The sequence below is a fragment of the Schistocerca serialis genome, chromosome 7, assembly GCF_023864345.2.
Source record: "Schistocerca serialis cubense isolate TAMUIC-IGC-003099 chromosome 7, iqSchSeri2.2, whole genome shotgun sequence".
Taxonomy (NCBI): Eukaryota; Metazoa; Arthropoda; class Insecta; order Orthoptera; family Acrididae; genus Schistocerca; species Schistocerca serialis.
The window spans coordinates 294532281-294557847 of NC_064644.1; the positions used below are offsets into that span (position 1 = coordinate 294532281).

Here is a 25567-nt window from a genome sequence, read left to right on the forward strand (position 1 = left end):
ACACATTCACGCTGACGTTGGAAATAACAGTCCATCTGTCGATGGCTTTAGGCTAACTGACGGCTGCGGCGACAGGAAGGGTATCCAGCAGCGAAGTTTAAGTGTAGGCCGTGCTTAACAGTCTGCAGAAAGGTTAAAAACTGCAATATAAAATACACAGCTGAACCACTCTTTTTACTGAAGACAATCTATTTCGGTTCAACATCAGATTGTCTTCGGGTCTCCTGCACCAAAAGGGGAAAACCACATGAAATGTGTGTATATTTCTAATACATAAAATGGCCTACGTGTGATGTCTATACACCTAATGGTTATGTACTAGAACTGTGCACATGTTTTATCTGGTTTTCTCCTTTCGGTTCAAGATACCCCAAGATGGTCTAACGTTGGGCCGAAATCGGTTGTCTTCAATAAAAAGTGCAGCAGACCCACAGTGTATTTTATAATGCAATTTTTAACCTTAAAGTAAATTTGCCCTATTTTGAGTAAAGAGGACCTCGTACTCGACGGGGTTATTGTGAACATTTCCTCACTCAGCCTGGTCCTCAACGGTAAAAGGGAGGTTATGACTGACCGCTCGTCAATATTAATCATCAAAGAACAAGCAATGATAGTGCTGTTTATTAATTACGAACGCAAAATTCATATTGCAAACCTTCCACGCTACTAGGAAAACTTGTCTGTGTTGTTATTTATGTGGACTAAACGCGTTTCGCCTCCCCTAGCACAGTAAAAGGTAAATGTTTCCCTCTCTGATATTTCTTGAGAGAGAACACTAGTACCAAAAGTGTGACTTTCGGGGTCAGCCACGAAAATAAAGCGAGCAATAAAATTAAGCTTAAGAAGACACCGAAGCTCAAATTGTAACACGAGCGAGCGAGGGGAGAATTTTAACTTCTGATCATGCTAACAACGTCATCGTCCTCTGTCCGTATCAACAATCCGAACTACTTCCTGAGGATCCTTGACCTTTCTGTTCCGTTTCGTCCTACACCACTGACGACCTGTGTGAATACTGTAATTTGAAATGCACTAGGGAATGTTTTGATGTTCCACCTGAAACATGCCCATAGTGCTCCAATAAAACTAGCGTGCTTTGATGTGCACAGTGGCAAACCGTACCACTTCAGGTACACAAAGAAGTATGCGGTAAGTTTCCCAATGAACCGAATCACACGTATCGAAGACTAATTATTTCCGGGTTTATACATGGTTTTGTTAGTCTCTATGTAAGGTCTAAATGACGACGATAATACACTCTATCACAATATAAGTTTCGTGCAATTATCTTACGTCTAATTTTACGGTCGTCAAGCCCTATATACCTGGATACAATCAAAGATACTGTGCGAGAAAGTAATGCTGGTGGGTGGGGGTTATGTTTGACTGGAGGGCGTGTACAATGAGGAGAATCTGGCATTCCGAGGGTAAACTCTTCAAGACTAGTCCCAGCTTTCTGAAGGTGACCGCGATTTGTGGTCAACCACTGGAGTCCTTTCAGTATGTGTCTGGACCGAAAAAACAAATCCTTACGGAATCGTTCTGTTTATATATAACTTCTTTCCAGGTAGGAAAAGAAGAGGTGGTTTTTAATTACGATCAAAGTGAATACCCATATTTCTAGTCATCTCACGGTTAACTTAGCAATAATGGAACTGATATTTCTGCGCTTAATTTTGCTTTTATTTTTAATTACTGCCACATCTTAATCCTAATCATTTGATGATCTCAATTTTTTTCTGCAATGGCTTGGCTTACTGAAATCGAACGCTGCAGTGAACCCTCAGTTCCAAGCCATTTCTCGTTCACCTCGTACGCGCGTGGCCCTCCTCCACGCATGCTGTCGCTGTCAGCATAAATGGCCCGCTCTTAAGCCCACTAGAGCGAAACGAAAGTTTAAGGTCCACATTACACACCGACCGAGTGACAATGCCTCTTTAAGGTACAATATCTGGCATGCCAGCTAGGAAATAGGCATTCCTGCTGTATTAACGGTATGTACGTCTACGGACCAATTCGCTCGCTTGCGATCGTTCATCGCTGTTCATCGTCGCATAACGCGTGTGGCATGAACAGAGTAACGAGCATGCCTGTCATGTTCTCGTAGTATTCTTTGCAGACGTAAAACGAAAATCGGTCACGCGAACGTAGGTACCATATTAGTCCATCTACTAATTTTGAAGTGGCCCTCTAGATTTCGGTTGAAATTTGAAATCGACCTTCCTGCAGAAGGAAATCTCTCTTGGGACACATCGCAACTGTAAGTTTCATAATCATTTGATTCTCTGAGAAAGTACTGTTTAAACAGACGTGAAAGTCGATTATGAACTGCTTCGAAGGCTCTGCCAACAAAATTGAAAACCTATCGCTGACGCACTACCATTCACATGGCAAAAGCAGATAGAACTGCCAATGCCATGGTTCGGCAGCATATGCCAATTCGACACTTTCCAGTCGACTTGCGACACCAACTACTTGGATTAAGACGCTTTTTAACCAATGGCAGAGCATTTTAATACGCCTCTATTAAAGAACTCCCTCATGCCTATGCACAGTTTTATACTGGGCAAAGCAGGAATTTACTCGTACTTCATGTTTTCTATCTCTCTGGAGACGAGGAGTGATAATCTAACTTGTAATCAAATTAATTACACACTGTAATAATATGGGAGCACTGAAAGTAGACAACAAACATGTATTTTGTTAAGTTGTTGAAATGTAATATAGGCATTTTCTGTGCCTGTATCTTCAATCAGACGATTAATAACGAAAAGATATTGCTAATGTGTATTATTTACGCACTTTTCGACATCGCCTTATATCAACCAGAGACTCCTTGTCATCAATCTTAAAGCAATTGCTAAGCGATGGCGGTCACCGAGACTACAATCCTGTTAAAACTATTCATAATGTTCCACACTTAACGATACCGTTCGTTCTTTTGCCGGTGATGGATGATACGCGTGGAATTTTTTTCCCCCTTTGGTGCCTTATCATTCATTTCGAGTTCTCCTCCTCCACGCATGCTGTCGCTGTCAGGATAAATGGCCCGCTCTTAAGCCCACTAGAGCTGGGTGACAAGCAGTCTGTATTGCTATCGAGAGCATAACACTGCTTTTCGCCAACTTTAAAGTCTATTCCGTTGGCCTAAAATTTTTCAACACAAACCCTAAAATACTCTCCTACTGTGCAGACTAGGAGAGAGGCACATAAAAACAATGTTGTTTATTGCAGTGAGCAGTAATAGTCCTGTGGCCTACCATAATTTTAAATCAGCATATTATGGACGGAAATCAGAAAATATTATTCATTCGGTCAAAGAACTCTCGGCCGGCCGAAGTGGCCGTGCGGTTAAAGGCGCTGCAGTCTGGAACCGCAAGACCGCTACGGTCGCAGGTTCGAATCCTGCCTCGGGCATGGATGTTTGTGATGTCCTTAGGTTAGTTAGGTTTAACTAGTTCTAAGTTCTAGGGGACTAATGACCTCAGCAGTTGAGTCCCATAGTGCTCAGAGCCATTTGAACCATTTGAAAGAACTCTCGCGAGATTTGTAAGAACTACGGCAGGGGCGCGCAAGTTCTTATGTGCATAGCCAGTATAACCGACACGTGAAGGACGCTCCCAACTAAAGATCACTGTGTTTAATTACCGGACTTTTATCTATATTGACCCCAACCAATGAAAACTTTACTTGTAGCTTTAGTTTAGAACTCCGCTAACGGCTGCGTTGTTACACCATGTTCGAATGTTTTCCTGCTAACACGCATAGCTTTCTCCGTTTTCCTGTACCAACCGTGAGGTTAACACCGAGTAATTATTACACCCCAACAAAAAATTAACCACTGTTCATTTCAGAAATTCCGCATACTCTACGAACCTTTGTGTCAATGCCAGCGGTCTATCCCTGTTGCACCACATCGTCTAATCTCCTCACAACTATAGCTGAGGCGCCAGGAACTGCCGAACTGCTGCAGATTTCTGTACCAGTGTTGAGCCGAATCATTTCCGGTTTCTACTTACTCAAAGACAACGGCGTAACTACATTCCTGAGTGTTCTACTGTTACGTTTCCTGAAGCGCTGGTGCTTCGGTAGTCTATAAAACAGTTCCACATCTTCACAACGCTTTCCAACAGTCCGTTTTATATTGTCGCAGAAGAAGCTGTGTAGCACCTTGGTGTAGTGGTTATGGTACTAACCTGTTGCATGGAGGGTCGTGAGGTCAAAACGCACCTGGACTGTACAATTTTAATTTCTGTACTCGGTTCGAGTACATTCTGGAAGTATCCACAAATGTCAAGAATCTTTGAACTGTAATGTTCTGTAGCTGTATATATATTGTATGTATTCTGGCCGGAGGCAGTTCGCTCCGCGCTGTTGTACCTGTATGTGCAGGTGCTGAATAAACCTTCGTTAAGTGGAGGAGGAGGATGATGATGATGATGATGATGATGATGATGATGATGATGATGATGACTGATGATGATGATGATGATGATGCTGATGGTTGTTGTTTTTACTTCAGTCCGATAACTGGTCTGACAAATCTCCATGCTACTTTTCCTGTGAAATCCTCATCATCTCCCAATAACTGCTGCGTATTCATCCTTTGGTCTCCTCCTACAATTTCTTATCGTCCACACTTACCTCCATTACCAAACCGACAGCTCCTTTATGCCTCGGGGTGTGTCGTATCAACCACTCTCTTCTTTTACTCAAACTGTGCAGTACATTTTTGTTTTTCATTATTTAGATTCAGTACCTCCTCACTCGTTACACGACCCACCCATATAATCTTCAACCCTCTTTTGTAGCGCATATTTCGAAAGCTACCGATTTTTTCTTGTCTGAAATGCTTATTAGTTCTATACGAGACTACACGCAGGACAAATATCATCATAAAATTTTCTAACACACATTTGTATTGGAACAAATTATTCTTTTCCACAAATGCTTTTCGTGCTACAGTCAGTCTGCATTTTATATCTTCTTTATTAGGCCATTATCAAGTTATTTGGTTGTCTAAACAGCGAAACTCATCTGCTACTTTTAGTGATCATTTCCTAATCTAATTTCTTCAGCATCAGCTGATTCAACTCTACTACATTCCACTACGCTTGTTTTACTTTTGTTTATGCTCAGTTTATAATCTTTTTTCAAGACACTATCCATTTATCCTACTGCTCTTGCATGTCCTTTGCCGTCTCCGACAATGTTATAGGGGGTCCGCGAAGTTTTTACTTCTTTTCTCTGAACTTCAATTCCTGCTACTGTTTTTTTCTCTTGTATCCTTTACCATTTTATGCACAGACTGAACAACACTGGCGATAGGTTACAACCATATCTCATTTTCCTGTTAACCATTGCTCTCTTTTCCAGGCCTTCATCTACACTGGTCTGTTACCTGCATAAGTTGTAAATAACCTTTCCCTTCCTGCATTTTAACCATGTTATCTTTAGAATTTCAATGATTATTCCTTTCAACACACTCAAATGCTTTCTCTACATCCGTAATAAACAAAAAAAGGTAAATCGCTACCCTTGCTCCATTCTTTACCTTAAGGACAGAAACACCAGTGGCTCTCCACTCGCACAGGAACGCCATCGTCGAACTGAGACGCGACACTGGTTACAGTGACGTACGCGTCAGTTCATGGACACGGCGGTACCCACACCACGCATTTGCTAATTATCGCCGTTGAAGGACATCAACTCTGCGTCACGATGTACGGAGAGCGTTTTCTGAAGTCTCACACGCGATACGGGAGTGCTCCGGACGTAAGAGTAGCACCAATTCTGAAGCAGAATATGTTGCCTAAGCTAGCTACCGCTAACGTAAAAAATTAATCGTGTTCTGTTTCTTTCCGACAATCCGAATTTAACATCAAAAGCTTGTAAACAAGAGGTCGTCGGACACGGAATATCCGTTTGCGAATTGCTCCTGTTCCTAATTCCGTAACACCGACAACAAGCAAAGTAATCATCCCTTGCAATTGTGTCGATATACAAAACGTTTACGGAAACCACATTCGCGTAACAGTGAAAGCGGGGAGATTTTTTCCCTTTTGCTTGTTGTTGTCCTCATCGGTTCATCAGACGTTAGCCAGCAACATGTCTGAGTCAGTAACCGCCAACCTCGTTTGCAAGCATGCATGCATACATACATACATACATACATACACACCTTAATTTCCCATGAGAACTAGTAATTTACGTTGAAGCAATATAAGCGTCAGTCGGTTTGTTTGGACTGATGAAGTTTGATCTCTTAAAACACTTCAGAGTATCTTCTTTATACTATCACTGTTGGTTTTAAAGCGTCACGCAAAAAGTCATTTTGTTCTGGGGAAGACACTGAGGAATGTGTGTATCTCGGCTCGAGAATCGCATGATCTAAACTACTGAGCTGGGACATTTACTTCGCCGAAGGCGACATAAATTAGATGTTAGCACACTGTCATCACGCTGGTCATCTGTAACAAAGCGCAGTGGAAGCAGGAAGAATCATCCAAGCTCGCGACGACGTGGCAAGTTACAGGAGATTAATACAAAAATTTCTGGGTACTGAGTATCTTAGAAGATTATATTTTTGACACCACTATGTCAGTACTCTAAGTCGAATATGTTAGTTCTGTATCAAATATCAGAACAGTGTTAACTGGAATTTTGTCTCAACGAAAACATCATCAAGAAAACTGTAAAAATCGATAAAAAACGGTGCCATGTTAATTACTTTCCAATGAACAGCAAATGTCCACATACGCTGTTACCCACAAAAAACAGACGCGAGTACTAGCGTAGTTGAACAATTTCCTAACTCAGTCTAAGTAGTTTCGGCAGTTTGTTATAAATTAGCGAATTATGATAAAACGGTTAAGTGGGACCCTCTCCAACTTACCAAATCTTCACACTTCTCTGGAAGTATGCCTATTATTCACATTTCGTTCTTCAAAACCGATTATCAGTGAAAGAGGAAACTTGGCGGGTTACACTAAAGCGACCTGACTGGTTACGTGGATTAAGTTTCAGTGCTCGGAAAACAGGGGCACATGCGCGTTTTATGATATCAATTGTATGAACACACAATAAGACGAAATTAAGTTTTATGCTGAGAAGTCGTAACTTCTGACAGCACCACCATATAATTATTGCGAGCAACGACTGGATTGTGTTAACAAATAATAACCCGTCGCGCCAACTTGGCGACACCTAGCTGCGCACGCTGCGAGCAAATGACCCAATTCTACCGGGTGGAACTTTGCGCAATCATGAGGAGCAACGCCTGGATTAAGCCTGACTCGAATAAGGTCAGCGCGAGCGCGGGGTGAGTGCAGAGCACCTGGAGGGGAGGGGACAGCAGTGCAGTTTTTCTGACGGCGGAAGCGGCCGCCAGGTGGTGCAGAGCGCTTCCCACGGCCGCGCTGCGTGACGTCACGCACCGCTCGCCTTTGCTTCGCGAACGGTCCGAACAGTGGTCGACCTGCCCGCGGTACAACACGACAGCAACACTCGCCCACGAAGCGCTGTACTATCGTAACACCGCCAGTCCTTCTCTAACAATCTTAGTAACTGTGTTCGTGTTACATGACGCCACTGCATATAGAGAAGTCGCAAGCACCGCTAGGGAACTGTAGAGAAAAATCATGAAGCGCGCTGAGGATCGACGCTTCGTACTGTTAGTCGATCCTCGACACTCAAGTGTGCAGCCTACCGCGCTAAATACGCAGACATAGCCGTTACTGTTTGACAACACGACGGCCAATCACGAGCCGGGGATTGAAGAATTGAAGAATTTTACAGGAGGAAAGACAGATGCCGCGTAGAGATTCATTCGAATAATATTCAGTAATCTTAGTACACTGAAAGAGAGGGTGGAACATAATGGTACCGAGCGAGGTGGCGCAGTTGTTAGCACACTGGACTCGCATTCGGGAGGACGACGGTTCAATCCCGTCTCCGGCCATCCTGATTTAGGTTTTCCGTGATTTTCCTAAATCGTTTCAGGCAAATGCCGGGATAGTTCCTTTGAAAGGGCACGGCCGATTTCCTTCCCAATCCTTCCCTAACCCGAGCTTGCGCTCCGTCTCTAATGACCTCGTTGTCGACGGGACGTTAAACATTAACCACCACCACCACCATAATGGTAGAATTGGTTCAAATGGCTCTGAGCACTATGGGGCTTAATTTCTGAGGTCATCAGTCCCCTAGAACTTAGAACTACTTAAACCTAACTAACCTAAGGACATCACACACATCCTTGCCAGACGCAGGATTCGAACCTGCGACCGAAGCGATCGCACGGTTCCAGACTGTAGCGCCTAGAACCGCTCGGCCACTCCGACCCGCAATGGCAGCATTAGAGATACGAACTCATACGGGAGTATTTATGGAACAAACTAGTCTAGGAGAAGAGATCGGTTAAAAAAAATCGCGACACCAACAATGATTCGTGCGACATGTACGAAAGTTGGTAGGCGTGTTTCTACGTCTGAACGATGATGTCTATTCAAATTTCGCGCCATTCGTCTGAGAGCAGCACCAGTAGCGCCACTATGAGGATGTTAATGTTGTCTTCAGTCCCGCGACTGGTTTGATGCAGCTCTCCATGCTACTCTATCCTGTGCAAGCTTCTTCAGCTCCCAGTACCTAATGCAACCTACATCCTTCTGAATCTGTTTAGCGTATTCATCTCTTGGTCTCCCTCTACGATTTTTACCCCCCATGCTGCCCTCCAATACTAAATTGGTGATCCCTTGATGCCTCAGAACATGTCCTACCAACCGATCCCTTCTTCTAGTCAAGTTGTGCCACAACTTCTCTTCTCCCCAATCCTATTCAATACCTCTTCATTAGTTATATGATCTACCCATCTAATCTTCAGCACTCTTCTGTAGCACCACATTTCGAAAGCTTCTATTCGCTTCTTGTCCAAACTAGTTATCGTCCATGTTTCACTTCCATACATGGCTACACTCCATACAAATACTTTCAGAAACGACTTCCTGACACTTAACTCTATACTCGATGTTAACAAATTCCTCTTCTTCAGAAACGCTTTCCTTGCATTGACAGTCTACATTTTATATCCTCTCTACTTCAACCATCATCAGTTATTTTGCTCCCAAATAACAAAACTCCTTTACTACCTTAAGTGTCTCATTTCCTAATCTAATTCCCTCAGCATCCCCTGACTTAATTCGACTACATTCCATTATCCTCGTTTTGCTTTTGTTGATGTTCATCTTATATTCTCCTTTCAAGACACTATCCATTCCGTTCAATTGCTCCTGTAAGTCCTTTGCTGTCTTTGACAGAATTACAATGTCATCGGCGAACCTGACAGTTTTTATTTCTTCTCCATGGATTTTAATACCTACTCCGAATTTTTCTTTTGTTTCCTTCACTACTTGCTCAATATACAGATTGAATAACATCGGGGAGAGGCTACAACCCTGTCTCACTCCCTTCCCAACCCCTGCTTCCCTTTCATGTCCCTCGACCATCTGGCTTCTGTACAAATTGTAAATAGCCTTTCGCTCCCTGCATTTTACCCCTGCCACCTTCAGAATTTGAAAGAGTGTATTCCAGTCAACATTGTCAAAAGCTTTCTCTAAGTCTACAAATGCTAGGAAGGTAGGTTTGCCTTTCCTTAATCTAGCTTCTAGGATAAGTCGTAGGGTCAGTACTGCCTCACGTGTTCCAACATTTCTACGGAATCCAAACTGATGAGGATGTAAATCAGGTTAAATACACGCCGTAATGGTCGTTGAGTGTTCGTTACCTTTAACAATGAACGTGGAGAGTTGATGTTAGCCAAGAATGCCTTTAAGGCCAGAAGGACGCCATCATCAACACCTCACTGAGCTTGAACGAGGCCGTGTAGTACGGCTATGAGAAACTGGATGTTCCTTCTGCGATACTGTAGAAAGACTACGCAGGAATGTAGCCACTGCACACGACTCTGGCAACATTGATCACGAGAATGTACGTTCGCAACAATACCGGGCGCGGTCAGTTGTGTTCTCTGGTGAAAGCTGGTCCTGCCTCGGTGCCAGTGACCGTTGTGTGTTCGTTAGGAGGAGACCGGTTGACGGCCTGCAACCAACGTATCTGTGTGTTAGACACCTGGAATTATGGTCCGGAGTGCGATTTCGGATGGCAGCATCCCTTGGTTATCCTACGCACCCTACGTGATTCGACCTGTTGAGCTGCCATTCATGAGCAGCATTCCTGGGAGTATATACCAACAGGGCAACGCTCGCCCACATACCGCTGTTATTAACCTAGCAGATATGTCTCCAATTGATCATCAGGTCTCCAATAGAGCAGATATGGGACACCCTCGGACGACAACTTTAGTGTTATCCACAAAGAGCATGAACAGTCCCTGTTTTGACTGACCAAGTGCAATAGGCATGGAACTTCATCCCACAAACTGACGTCCAGCACCTGTACAAAATGATGCATGCATAATTGTATGCTTGCATTCAAAATTCTGGCGGTTACACTGGTTATTAATTACCAGCATTTCACATTTGCAATGGCTTATCTCGCGCTTACATTAACCTGTGGTCTTGCAATGTTAATCACTTGAATACGTTGCCTACATAAATGTATACCTGAAATTTCAGTACTCCACATTAATTATTTTTTGGTGTTGCGGTTTTGTATGGCACTTCTGAGGCATCGAGAAGTCGTCGAACTGGTAGAGGAGGGAGGAGGGAGACGGGGCGGGGGGGAAATTGTAGGCTTCCCGAGCACAGAAAGTAGGTTCAAATGGATTTAAGTTGCAGCAATTATGAAGAGATTAGGCGGCTGGCAGGGGACAGACTTATGTTGAGAGCTCAATCAAACCTGTCTTCAATCTGGACTCCCCAGAAACAAAGCGGAAGCTTAACAGTCGTACCACCGGTAAATGGAACAGGGAAGCGTGTAATCGACCGCTAAACGAAGCATTCCTAGCAACATACCGTATATAAAAATGTGTCCATGAACACAGTTTAATGCGAGCAGTCACGCGGGTTTTCCGCTAATGGAATGCAGACTGAATGAAATGGATTAATAAACGTTTGGTGATTTAATTATATACCTGAAAAAAATTACAAGTAAGATGGCCCTTTACATCTTTTACATTAGCTCGTAAGATGCTGCTCGGTTCTCTTAGACCTCGAGAGAGTAAATTTTGTCTCGCAACGTAAGCACAGTAAATTGGGAGAGTGTATCATATAAACGTATCACCTTTGCCTTGCCTCACTGAGCATTTTTTTTTTTTTAATGGGACTCTCGCTTTCGGTGGTGTGAAAAGAAAGGCGGTGGAGAGGCACGGAATCGCACGAGTCAACCCGGAGCGCAGCTGAGACAAGCGAGCGAGCAGCCGTGTACAGGCAGGGAGGGCGGTCTGTAGCGGCGGACCCCGGCACGCCAATCGATAAGCCCCAAAGCCTCGCACTGGCCGGCAAACCACGCCGCCAGGTTGTGTCACTAGCGTCCTCACCCGCCGGGAAACGTCGAGACACACGGGGGGAGGCGCCGCCACTTCTACTTCTACTTACACAATACTCACAGCAAAAACATACTAATAGACTTCCGAAATACCGTTTTCACAACCGACGCCGAAATAGCAAGAATATACGTATCTGCTAACATTGTGTGTGGACGCGCGCTAACCAGTAGAGCACAGTTATTGCATTTTTAAAACTTTTGTATGCAACGTCGTCAAACCTCTCAATAACACTCATTCTACGCTACTAACAACACTGCAACAGTGAGACTACAGCTCGGCCTGTCTTGTTTCCCAGGTCCGTTAGGTAGCTGAGACCGACACAGTCACCCGCCTTTAACGTACCTCTGATGCTCATAACGTTACAGACACCCAGTGATTTGAACGGAATCACGAAGGAAATCACAGGCGGTATTACTGAAGAAAGTTTCTCGGTATTATTTTGAAAATACTGTATTGCGGGAAAATATCGATGGCCACCACTTCTTCAAAATACTGAGTAACCTCATTCGGCCGCCCAAGCTAATTAGAACGAGCCCGTAATCAACCACCAGGTAAGTGTTTTAGTCTCCCTCCGCCGCCGCCGCCCCCCCCCCCCCCCTGAGTGCGCGCGCGTGCGAGATAGAGAGAGAGGGGGGGGGGGGGGGGGGCGAGCACGCGCGCATTTCTCCGCGTACACAAATCGTTTGAGATGGCGCACCTGTTCTTGACTCCGGCTAGGGAAACAACACGCAGCCTAAACTCAACAACGAGCACATGTGAGCGCAAACCGTAAAGAGGTTGAAAGTAAGGAATACTGTGACCTGCTTCCGATTCTTACACAGATGACTATGTTTTCACGTGTTACATGACTTGCTACTGTGTGTGCCTAGCAGATGGCGTGCCAAAATTGATTCAGAGGTTGTTAGCATGTTGATTAGCATGACGTTCATCAGTCAATGAGGGCTCTTCGAAGTCTGATAAGAAACACATTGCTCCTACAAACGTCAATGAACGATCTGGAGCACACCGTAACTTCGTTGAACTCTGCAGTGCAGGCTCTGTGTAGTGACCTTAAAAAAATAAATAAATAAAGGAAGAGGAGGAGGAGGAGGAGGAGAGGTAGCTACCTAATCCTTCCGATGTGAAAGTATTGCGTCGAGCGTCACAGAAGAAAGAACGTCTCTGGTTAAAACATTGTGTACTCGGCAGCCTTTGCAGATTTTCACGTTTAATCTCACTGGAATTAACTACAGAAAACGTGCTGTGCAATATCATTTCACGCACATCACCAAGGACAATCTGCATTTTAAATTTCTGTAATGGAAACTGATTCCGTCGTTAGGACTTGAAAACAAGAAAATATATGAAGGCTGTTTTTGTTTGACGTCGTCAGTACACAATCATAATTGTCCATAGCTTGAGTTTCGAAGTGTGTTGCGTCGCCGTATGTCCTTCGGAGCAACTTATTAAATCAAGCTCTATCTCCTCTGAATTACGTTCTTGCACCATACATTTGCAGCGCTTGTTTATAATCCCCTGCTATCTAGAGTTCTTTCCATGACCCAAACAAATTATCCATAGCCCTTCCGTTAGTGTTACTTGCATAACATCCGCTTCTCGTCGACTGACCTTCAGATTCTGCGACTCATTTCTTATATTGCACATCATGTTAAGCACCGAACAGTATTCGTGTGGATGTATCGAGTGCACATGAAGCGAATGCCAGTTTATACTGACAGCGAAATACCCACACAACTATGCAATGGAGCACACATCGTAACGAGACGAGGATTTGTAGCTTTTTGTACTAACATGAACGACCGTGCACAGGCATAATCCTGCAGTACTGAACATACTGCGAACTATCAATAAGCTTGATTTGTGTTTTAGTCATCATTCGTGTTTTCTTGTGGAATAGCTTTACAAACTACTGCTTCATTGCGTGATTACTAACCACTATTTGGATTACATCACACTTCTGTCAGCGCTGAAAAATTTCAGGATTGGCATAATGCGGCTCTGTGTTCTACGAAGAAGCATTGTCAGCCGTGTGCGGGGGTCGCCTGAAAGAGAGCGACACACGATGCGTTTCCAAAATGAAACTTCTGGTCCCCTCACATTTATCTCTGTCCCGGACGACTACGAGGACAGTAAGGAATAAAATGCGCTTGTAGCCTGATTGTCAGATGATACATTAAGGGGAACACCTTAGAAAATGTGGACCGGCAGGAAGCGACCATGCTAAAAGACAAGGGCTGTGTGAAAATTGCTGTTGATTACTAAAACGTAAAATCCTATCTGGAACATTCCATACTTTGTTTCCGGGTACAGCGAACGACACTAAACATTTTCAGTAACTACAGAATGTCGTAGCATCTTCCATTAAAGGGCACGATGTGACAAAAGACTTGCTTCGCAAGCAAACCCACTCTTCAGTTGGAGAAGCTATGTCTGCTGACTTACAAGATCTGATACTTTATTTACAGAGCCCGTCATGTCGTCGACGTTGTGCGACAGATCCTGCACTTCCTTATTAGGCTTCTCGCACCGGAGTAAACTCTGTCAACCCGTCAACAAACTATTTCGAAAGCCTGTCTGGATCTCATAAACAACAGAACGCGCGACTGAAGTATGCAGTATATGTAGGACGAATCCATCACAAAACACACTGACAGAATGTTTGTGTCTATCTACAGTTTCTGGCAAGTTGTTATAGGCTACATATACATAAATATTCCGGAAGCTTCTATTCACCGCACTGTACCGGTATTATCTACTGTACTCTCTCCCTTTCGCATGCACAGTGAGTGCAAATTGCCTCTGAATCCCAATCACGATCCATTCGGAGGGACAGACGGTTCGATCAGTATAATTTTTGTACAGTCTTCCTCCAAACATAAGCAACATAATTATGGGGAAACAAGGTCGCCTTTATGCCAAATATTGCTGTGTAAATTCCCTGATCACAAATGTTACTTCCATAACAGCTGTACTGGCCTGATACGTTCATGCAAGCGTACGTCTAAATTCGTTCGCAATACGCTAGAAATGATCCCAGTATATGCGTCCCCTTGTGCATCTTCCTTTTTCAGACAATTCGACAAATATGAGACATCTATTCAGCTTCCACAAACTGGTTTTTAAGTTTCGTTCTATTCAAGTTACTTTGCGGTATTACCCCTGGATATTTATAGGTTGTGACTGGCTCTAGGCGTTTGCTTCACGTCTTGTAGTCCGATACAAATGGGTATTTTTCTCTTGTTTATGGAAAGAAAACGAAGTCGTTTGCGGTGTTTTTCTTTTTTTTTTCCTGGGAGCAAAGAAGCAGGTTCCCAACATCGTAACAAATTACAGCTTCATGCGCCCTGAGGCTGATGCTTTACATGGTTCAAATGGCTCTGAGCACTATGGGACTTAACATCTGAGGTCATCAGTCCCCTAGAACTTAGAACTACTTAAACCTAACTAACCTAAGGACATCCCCTAGAACTTAGAACTACTTAAACCTAACTAACCTAAGGACATCCCCTAGAACTTAGAACTACTTAAACCTAACTAACCTTATGACATCACACACATTCATGCCAGAGGCAGGATTCGAACCTGCGACCGTAGCGGTCGCTCGGTTCCACACTGTAGCGCCTAGAACCGTGCTTTACATGTATCCCACGAAATTTGTAATCATTTTCGAGCACCGGTTGGGGTCTCCATGAACTGACTGTAGTTCTATATGTATGTATACATTCCCCAAGTTAAAATGCAGTGCATAGCAGAGGGCACACTGTACCAATAATCCATTTCCTTTCCTGTTCTATTCGCGTGCTGAGGTAGGGAAAAATGACTGACTGCCTATACGTTCATCTGAACCAACAGGCTCTCGCGAGACATACGTCATCTTTCTACGACCCCATTTAATTTCCCCGAGCACTTTTGTTACATTTTCGTTACGATTTGTTACTATCCTAGCAGCATGTCCCTGATTTCTTTCGGCATGTGTCGCCTTGCCTGATTCGTTAGGACTCCAGCCGGCCGGTGGGACCGTGAGGTTCTAGGCGCTTCAGTCTGGAACCGAACGACCGCTGCGTCGCAGGTTCGAATCCTGCCTCGGGCATGGATGTGTGTGATGTCCTTAGGTTAGTTAGGTTTAAGTAGTTCTAAGTTCTAGGGGACTGATGACCACAGCTGTTAAGTCCCATAGTGCTCAGAACCATTTGAGCCATAAGGACTCCAAATGCTAGGACAGTACTCTAGAAACGGGCGCACTACGTTTATTTGCAGATGCACTGCACGTCCTCAGAACTCTTCAAGTAAATTTTAATGATCCTTTCGCTTTCTGTAACAAGTGATTTTACGTGATCGCCCCATTTCATATCGCTTCTTAGTATTACCTTCTAAATACTTACGTGGCGTGCTCAAGATATTAACCACTATTCTTGTAATCAGATACTAAGGCGTTCTTGCTCTTTGTTGTAAACATTATCTTACAGTATTCCACATTTAAGGACGACTTATTTATTACACCACGTGGGAATTTTGTGAAAATTCTTCTGCAGTTCCTTAAGACCGTCCAACGATGATTCCTTCCGGTACACAACTATATACAACAGCTCGGCATCATTGTTGGCACACGAACAGTGGTAGAAGTTAATTTGACATCCTAACTTCACACGTGCGTACGCAGCTGCGGTGAATCAGTGACCCCTCGGCAATGTTCCCATGCCTAGCCTTGCCTTCCGCGCCGTATGAATACACGGCGCGGCGTGTCGGCGACCAGTGGGAACAGTGCAGCGAGCCTTTGTGTAAAGGCGCAACTACACTCTTCCGACCGGAACAGGTACCTACCATTCCACTACAGAGGGAAGAACGGGGTGATGTACTACGTTTAGATGTGACAACTGACGGAAGACGAAAATCGAATTTCGGAAACCCTTTTTTTCGCTGTTATATGTACACGTTAAGGTGCGAATCGATTTTGCTAACGTGGTCAAAATTGGTTTTCCCAGCAACGGAAGTTTTACAGGAACTCTGACTGTAAATAAACATTTCCGTTTTTGTCGTCACGGTGAAGCGAGGTAAACAGTAACTTTTCATTTCATAATTAGAAAAGAAGCGTAAGATTTCCTAATGGACGATGCTGCAATCAAAGGAGCACAAAGTGCGCTCAAGAAGCGATGTTTAATACCTTACCCGTCAATTAACGAAAGCCAAGCTTTTACATTAAGCCCATCTGAACAATTTTTACCCCAGCATTATAAAATATGAGGAGGAGATTAGTGTTTAACGTCACGTCGACAACTAGGTGATTAGAGACTGAATACATGCTTAGATTAGGGAAGGATGGGGATAACTTCCCAATGCGTGAAGAGAGATTATTATTCCCCTGGGAATAAAATTAGCTGAAGTTTGATTACCAGCCACTGACTCTGCTCGAGCACTTTTGCCATTAAAAGCGAGAGAGGGTATACCAATTCAAAATTCAGAGGATACAGGTTTGTTGCTAGGCAGATCGATTTTGTTAATTCAGCTAATATATCAGTACGAGGTGCATTCAAGTTCTAAGGCCTCCGATTTTTTTTCTAATTAACTACTCACCCGAAATCGAAGAAACTGGCGTTACTTCTGGACGTAATCGCCCTGCAGATATACACATTTTTCACAACGCTGAAGCCATGATTCCATGGCAGCGGCGAAGGCTTCTTTAGGAGTCTGTTTTGACCACTGGAAAATTGCTGAGGCAATACCAGCACGGCTGGTGAATGTGCGGCCACGGAGAGTGTCTTTCATTGTTGGAAAAAGCCAAAAGTCACTAGGAGCCAGGTCAGGTGAGTAGGGAGCATGAGGAATCACTTCAAAGTTGTTATCAAGAAGAAACTGTTGCGTGACGTTAGCTTGATGTGCGGGTGTGTTGTCTTGGCGAAACAGCACACGCGCAGCCCTTCCCGGACGTTTTTGTTGCAGTGCAGGAAGAATTTGTTCTTCAAAACATTTTCGTAGGATGCACCTGTTACCATAGTGCCCTTTGGAACGCAATGGGTAAGGGTTACGCCCTCGCTATCTCAGAACATGGACACCATTTTTTCAGCACTGGCGGTTACGCGAAATTTTTTTTGGTGGCGGTGAATGTGTGCTTCCATTGAGCTGACTGGCGCTTTGTTTCTGGATTGAAAAATGGCATCCACGTCTCATCCATTGTCACAACCGACGAAAAGAAAGTCCCATTCATGCTGTCGTTGCTAGTCAACATTGCTTGGCAACATGCCACACGGGCAGCCATGTGGTCATCCGTCAGCATTCGTGGCACCCACCTGGATGACACTTTTCGCATTTTCCGGTCGTCATGCAGGATTGTGTGCACAGAACCCACAGAAATGCCAACTCTGGAGGCGATCTGTTCAACAGTCATTCGGCGATCCCCCAAAACAATTCTCTCCACTTTCTCGATCATGCCGTCAGACCGGCTCGTGCGAGCCCGAGGTTGTTTCGGTTTGTTGTCACACGATGTTCTGCCTTCATTAAACTGTCGCACCCACGAACGCACTTTCGACACATCCATAACTCCATCACCACATGTCTCCTTCAACTGTCGATGAATTTCAATTGGTTTCACACCACGCAAATTCAGAAAACGAATGATTGCACGCTGTTCAAGTAAGGAAAACGTCGCCATTTTAAGTATTTAAAACAGTTCTCATTCTCGCCGCTGGCGGTAAAATTCCATCTGCCGTACGGTGCTGCCATCTCTGGGACGTATTGACAATGAACGCGGCCTCATTTTAAAAGAATGCGCATGTTTCTATCTCTTTCCAGTCCGGAGAAAAAAAAATCGGAGGCCTTAGAACTTGAATGCACCTCGTATTTACGTATGTAGCAACCTGATAACACTAACTCAAATGTGGTATAACACGTACATGGAACAAAAATCGATTACAGGAGCGAAACCCCCATTTCAGGATCGGTGACTGACTGTTTAAATGAGCAACAACAAGCCCTATTAGGAGATCGGTTTATGGAAAGCCGGTTTTGGGTGCCCATTTAAAGGTAGCAATACCGTTATTTAAAAAGTTTTAGGAGGACATGGTTGCAGTAATTATCATACTACCAATGCGTGGCCAGCGAAATTTCTTCCCCCAAAGAGATGTATGTCTACAATCTCTACCCTCTTCTCGCCCACATAAAATTGCATATTAATGTAGATACCATATAAGAGCGGTTGGACAACGGGAGAAAAACACGGGTGTGGTTGTGTTCGTCTCGCAATTCTGAATAACATACGTCACCCGTAAATGTTAGAATGATAGCCATTATAATGATTGTGGTAAAAAGTCGGGAACTGACAAGTTTATGGATGGGCTTAAGTTATATGTAATGAAAGCAGAGAAAGTAAAATAATTGGAGAAATAATTAACTGCAACAGTTCATTCACACAGTGTACAAAAAATTTCACACAAAAGGGATTTACGCAGGGCGTGACTATTTCGAATTAAACAGAAGACCTTGAGATTTTCGTTTAGTGTTGTTACTCTTCCACGAACCATTGTCTCCAACAGATAATATCATATCAGCTGCATGCTATACAGTTAACTTTGTCAATGGACCCTCCTCAACCTTAGAACAACAACGATAAAATTTCAAACAAGCATACGGGAAAAACAAATCACTATCAGATACTATAGTGATTCACACGATACAAAATTTTTTAACCATCCAACATGAGATTAGGAGAAACACGTGACTGACACAGTATAAAACGCTGTAAAAGAGGTTACACGTGCGCATGGCTGTGATGGCATGATCAGAAAAAGAACGGAAGTAAGTCACAAAAAAAAAAAAAAAAATAGATTGTCAAGATAAGATGTTAAATTGTACAGCATGGGACTGAACGAAATTATGAAAGAAACTCCTACGAAACACCAACGGCCTCTCAACTTTATATCCAAGGTGAATATTGTCTTTACCCTACCAAACTGCATCTGTAGTGTACTACGGCATTTCTTTCCTTACAAGCATAGAAGTAAGTACGCTTTTCTGCTGCATACTAAGATAATGGTTACCGTATATTCAAAAGTTACGATTTCTTATTATCAGAGGGCACTGTTTACGAAAGGCCAGCAAATAACCTGGTCTCTCACATTCTCCATGCCAGAGTCTGGATAGTTGGCGCTGATAGTAAAATCACTCTGAACATCACAATGCAAAAATAGTATGCTGTAACAAAAGAGATTATTTATCCACAAAACAAGAGTGTTGTCCCGTTTATTAATCTGAACGATAAACTAATACATTTGCAAAGTATCTTTTCATGACAAACGCATCCAAGGGCACGGTCGACTTCCTTCCCCATCCTTCCCGAATCCCATCGGACCGATGTGCTCGTTGTTTGGTCCCATCCCCCAAATCAACCAATCAACCCACCCACCCACCCACACAAACAAACACATGTTCCCAGAAATAGCAGCAGGACTGACTTCTTCTCGCACACGGCAGAAACCATCCCGTAATTTAGCCAAAGGCCATTCAGTGACTGAATTCATTGTCAGCAGAAGCTACTGCGCAAACAACAAATCTTTTACATATGCAAAAAAGTGGAAAACAATAAGCATTAACTCCTCTCAAAATACGCTGTGGTAACAGCATCCTGCAAGTATTCGTAGCTGGATCCACAAACAACAAAAATAATGCCAGCCAGCAGCCTTCTCAGATCAGTGCAGAACTCCAATCACCCCGACGTAATTCAAAGACGTAAGTACTTTCAAGTCATCACAAGAGTTACAAGACAACTAGCGTGTAACCAGAGCCAAAAGGTACACACGCCGGAATCACCAAGTTTCCCCTGTGATCACGTCAAAAGTTCATAAAAAAAACATATGTCCCTCGAGTTTCAAAAAAAAGTTATCGCATATGTTTCCGGTACTAGTGAACCCCGTAAGAATACCGAGGGTTGCATAAACTTTGCTACTTTTGTACAGTCATTTCCAATCGCGGTGCAGTGGATGAGGAGGACCATCGCATGGTTATGACTGTGCTGACAGACCTGGAATCTGAATGTCTTCTACGGAGACAGCTCGAATGTGGTAGCCGAGGCAACCTCCTTAGCAGCAACCACGACACAGCTACGAGGGTGAGTTAAATGAAAACCTTAAATTTGTAATAGCAAATCTAAATTTCGCGGCGTTATCATTTAAGTTGGTAAGCGTGCTACAAACAGCGTGCAGACTGTCCTGTAGGTGGCAGCATAGTGCAGATGCACACATACCGTCGCAGTATCAGTATAAAGATGGCCGCCCCACTTGCGACTTGCACCAGGGAAGAACAGCGTTCTGTTCTTCTGTTTTTGCGTAGTGGAGGTGTGAAACCTATTGAAATTCATCGACGAATGACGGTTCAGTACGGTGATGCATGTTTGTCACAGCAGCAAGTGTACGAATGGAGCAGGAAGTTCGCAAATAGTGTGACTTCGGTGGAAGATGCTCCTCGTCTAAGGTCAGGCACAACGAGTTGTGACTCCACAGAACATTGCAGCAGTTGAAGCAATAGTGAAGGAAAACCGCCGAGTGACACTCAATGACACTGCAGCACGTTTACAGATTAGTCATGGGTCAGCACACCACACTGTGCGTGATGTTCTCCAGTTTCACAAAGTGTCTGCAAGAAGGGTGCCACAGCAGCTGACTCCGGAAATCAGAGAACGAAGTGTTGATGCTTGTGAAGAACTACTTCGGCGCTTTGAACGAGAAGGTGATGGCTTCCTTGCAAGAATCGTTACTGGGGACGAAACCTGGGTTCGCTCCCACCAACCGGAAACAAAGAGAGTGAGCAAGGAATGGCGCCATTCCTCATCACCAAAACCAAAGAAGTTTCGAACAGAACCATCAGCAGGGAAGGTTATGCTGACTCTCTTTTGGGACGAAAAAGGCGTCATTTTGGAGCATTACATGCCTAGAGGGACCACTGTCATCAGTGCATCATACATAGATCTCCTAAAAAATCACCTGCGGCCTGAAATCAAATCAGAACGACGTGGATTGCTGTCAGCAGGTGTCCTTTTGCAACATGACAATGCAAGGCCCCACACTGCCCGTGCAACAAACACAGACCTGCATTTTGAGTGTTTTCCTCATCCACCATACTCACCAGACCTTGCCCTAAGTGATTTCCATATGTTTGGACCACTCGGACGCGATGGGAGGAAAAAAGTTCCGTTCTGATGAAGAGGTACGCCACGCGGTGCATGAGTGGTTGCGCGGACTACCAAACAATTTTTTTTTCTGAAGGATTGGGAATATATGCACTTTGTAAGCGCTGGAGTACTTGCATTGAGCGCGGGGAGATTATGTTGAAAAGTGATACAGCTTTGTACCACTTCTGTACAATAAATAATATTTTTAAAAAATATTTTTACAATAAATAATATTTTAAAAAATATTTAAGGTTTTCATTTGACTCACCTTCGTACTTAATCAGTAAAACAAGAATTTTTGTCTCCGGTGAGGTTTTATTTGTCAGGGTACAGCCACCCGACGTCACTATTACAACAACGCACGAGTGTGTAGTCCCCTCCCTGTTTACTGCTTAAGAGGTGTAGCTTTCTGAAGAACGAAAAACTTGAGTTTTACGCACCTGATTCCACTATCTCTGCACTCCATTTAAAAAATAATTTTCCAATTCCGTAGAATGCTGGACGTGATGCAACCTGAGGTGTTTTCTACTGGACGCAGGCAATGTGCACGGCATTGCAACAGGGCAAGGTCCCCGACCCCTCTGTACAACAGGAGGGAACGCACCGCACAAGAGAGCAAGCGGACCGGCAACGAAAGCCCACGTGAAACGCGCGCGACACACACACACACACACACACACACACACACACACAAGCAGCTGGCACGGCGCTGGAGGAGTCCCGAAACGCTGTCTCCCAAGTAGGTCAGACAGCCCGCTGCACAGCTGGCATAGTTGCCATCATACGGTCGCTGCTACTTCACTTATTACGTGAATTATTGCCAAGTTATTAAAGGTTCCCACGCAGTTTCACATGCTCCTGGCTTCAACAGACAAAATCAACAAATGACTGCTGAAACAACAATGGGGTCCATGACCAATCCCTCCCACATCCTTCACTAAGCCTATTTTGCTAAGAACATGTTTATGTGTATGAATTTCGATGCTTCATAGATAAATTTAGATAGGGCACTTTTCACTTGTTCCCATGAAGGTCAGCCCTCATGGTACTGAGGACAGACGGGCTGCAGAGAATATTCCAGCCAAGTAAATGCGCAGACTCACAGGCTCCTGCTGCCACTCAAGACTGTGCTCGAGTCAACACGTATAATCGACAAATCACAGAAAATTGATCAATGCAAGACAGAAACGGAATTGCCCTCCACCACGGAAAAAAATAACAGAAACACTTCTTAAACGTAAGCGGGAAGGACTGAAAGAAACAACGTTCTTCTTATTTACACGTCCGTCCATTACGTTTGTGAACACAGGTCTGCAGAGTATGACTAACTTAACGTTAAATACTGACAGTCGTGAGTGCACATTTTCATTTTACATCGTGCAAATTATTATTCTTCCAAGTTATGCTACAGTAATGTACTTAGCTTCAATGTAAACAGATAATCATTATTAAAACGTGTATCATCATCATTACTATTATTACTATGTTTTTAAATCCTAGCAACTGTAGTAGTTAAAAGCTGGAATGATAGCAAATTGTATTTGAGAGAGAGAAGAGAAAGTAAGGAACTGTGATCTCCGTCCCCAGATCCCAGTCTTGGGGCGGTCCCTGACAACCGATTTTTCTACCAGACAACATGAACAGAGGACATAAATATTGTCTCACAAGACACGTATGTCTGTTTTCAGAGCCCCATAACTGTGTTTGAATTTAATAATAAATTGGTGTAGGGAAGATGATACAGATGAGAAACATTAAACGATATACAAACTGATTCTACGATGCCGTGAACAGGATGCTATCAAGCCAAATGTCAAATGTTGAACAGCAGTTGTGGGGTAATTCGGGCAACTCTGCCCCCACTCAGTTCCCAAACACATACGACAAAACAAAATCTTTTTGGATGGCATCAACTTCTGTAATTCTGATGAAAATCACCAGTACGTAATATCAAAATCGTGCACAAAATGGAAACAACTCTGTAGAACGCCCCGAAGCGCCCTTTACCAGGATATTTTCCTTCCTTCTGGTAGTCTTAGCACACAAACCGCAGTTGAGTTATATGCCATTAACATTTCCACCAACGGCGTTACTGGCGGGTGTGAGATGAACCATTAGTCAATTAAGAACGCAAAGTCACCGATTCGTTGACATTCTTGTCATCAATTATCTTTCTGGTGTCCGTCCGATATTTTTGGAATGAGGAAAAATGTATCTAACAGCTCTTGGCTGTGTAGATTACGCTTCCCTGCGATAACAACTGGAGCTATTTATGACGACATTAAGCCGACCGGTACTTACGATGGCACGGACGGCGGTGGAGATGGCGCCGTAATATCTGCAACAGAAAGAAGACTGTAAGCACTGATGCACAGTAGCACAAAGAAAATGCAAGAGCTGTTACACGCATAATCAATATTTTCTTTTTTAGAAAGCCTCGGGTGAAGTGTGAGAATCAGCGTGTCATTGTCCTACACACAAACGAAACAAAGTCCCACACTTGCTTACAAACATTAATAAGCACGCACTCTCTCTCTCTCTCTCTCTCTCTCTCTCTCTCTCTCTCTATTTCACACACACACACACACACACACACACACACACACACACACACACACACACACACACACACACACACACAAACCTGGAATTATCTTCATTCATTGCATACATTGTCCTCATACAAAACTAACCATTTACTGAAGTGGATTCACGGAATCAAGCAAGGTTTTATAGCGTTGATATGGAATTTGCCGGCAGACAGCGAGACGAATGTGGTGGGGGGAGGACGGGGGTGGGGGAGGTACGTTTAGTGACTAAATACGATAGGGAATCTATCAGGCGTTCCCAAGGGACCGAAATACATATCACTGTACTTTGAAAAAAGCTGCACTACATTTAGAAACAAGTTTGGTTCTTAGTCGAAGGAACTAACTACAAGAAATAGAAACACGGTTGACAGTCGCAACAACTTGTCGACTCCATAGGCAATATTTGTAAGATGTAAGGTCTGGAAATAAATACAATTGAGGACGTGTACGAAATATAGTCTCCGCATCCGCTTGACGTTACTTAGGTAATAAACATTTTGTATTTTAGCAAATACGTTTTTCTCTGTAGATCTACCTTGTTTTTAAGCTTTTTAAGCATAGAAAGGGCATTAAACGAAGAACTAAGATAACATCCAGCTCCCTATGGCTTTTTAAGTAACAAAAAAAAAATCAATATTCACGATAAATTCCAATGGTCACACACCTCTGATCTGCACATTGCTGAAACTACCAGCTGCTGCTCTGCAAATTTTATTGAGCAGTGTTCGTCGCTGACCTAGTAATAAAGGAAATGAAGGCAGGCGGGTTAGCTAATTGCAACAGCAAGCACCCCCCCGCACTGATGCTGAGAGGGGAGGGAGGAAAAGGGAGAGTGGGAGGAGAGAGGGGGGGGAGAGAGAGAGAGAGAGAGAGAGAGAGAGAGAGCGCTAACAGTAATGTGGGCACAAGCGTGCGAAGCAAGATAACGAGAGTTAATTCCACCTCTTGTCACTAGGCCTGCGGGGCACCGTTTTAACTAGCAAACATATGCTGGTAATCGTGCTGGAAACTGGCATTGTTGGACGTAATTACCTCGCACCTATGAACATCGTCGATTTGAAGCATTTCGCCTGACCGGGCGTATTCTAACAATAAAATACAGGTGTAAATAAAACTGGTCAGGTGCGAGTAGGATTCACACATTGAGGATTAGATACAAACACAAACTGTGTGTGTAGACAGTTCATCCCTTCCGGAAAAGGAGAGTATTGACGATTTTTGCCTATTATCGACATTGACACTGACGAGATGTCGAAACCAGTAATTCCTTGACTTTCGAGAACAATGACACATTAACAATCTTCTGATTTTTCTCCTTTA

The 25567-nt window shown here is 43.7% G+C and overlaps 1 protein-coding gene across 1 annotated transcript in view; it reads right to left on the reverse strand.

Annotated features, from left to right (window-relative positions):
• LOC126413026 (AF4/FMR2 family member lilli) overlaps window positions 1–25567 on the reverse strand; it is a 423561-nt gene that overhangs the window by 89115 nt on the left and 308879 nt on the right. The window contains exon 8 of the mRNA XM_050082919.1: window positions 23958–23994. Within this exon, the coding sequence (XP_049938876.1) occupies window positions 23958–23994 (37 nt within the window). The remainder of the gene's footprint in view (window positions 1–23957; window positions 23995–25567) is intronic.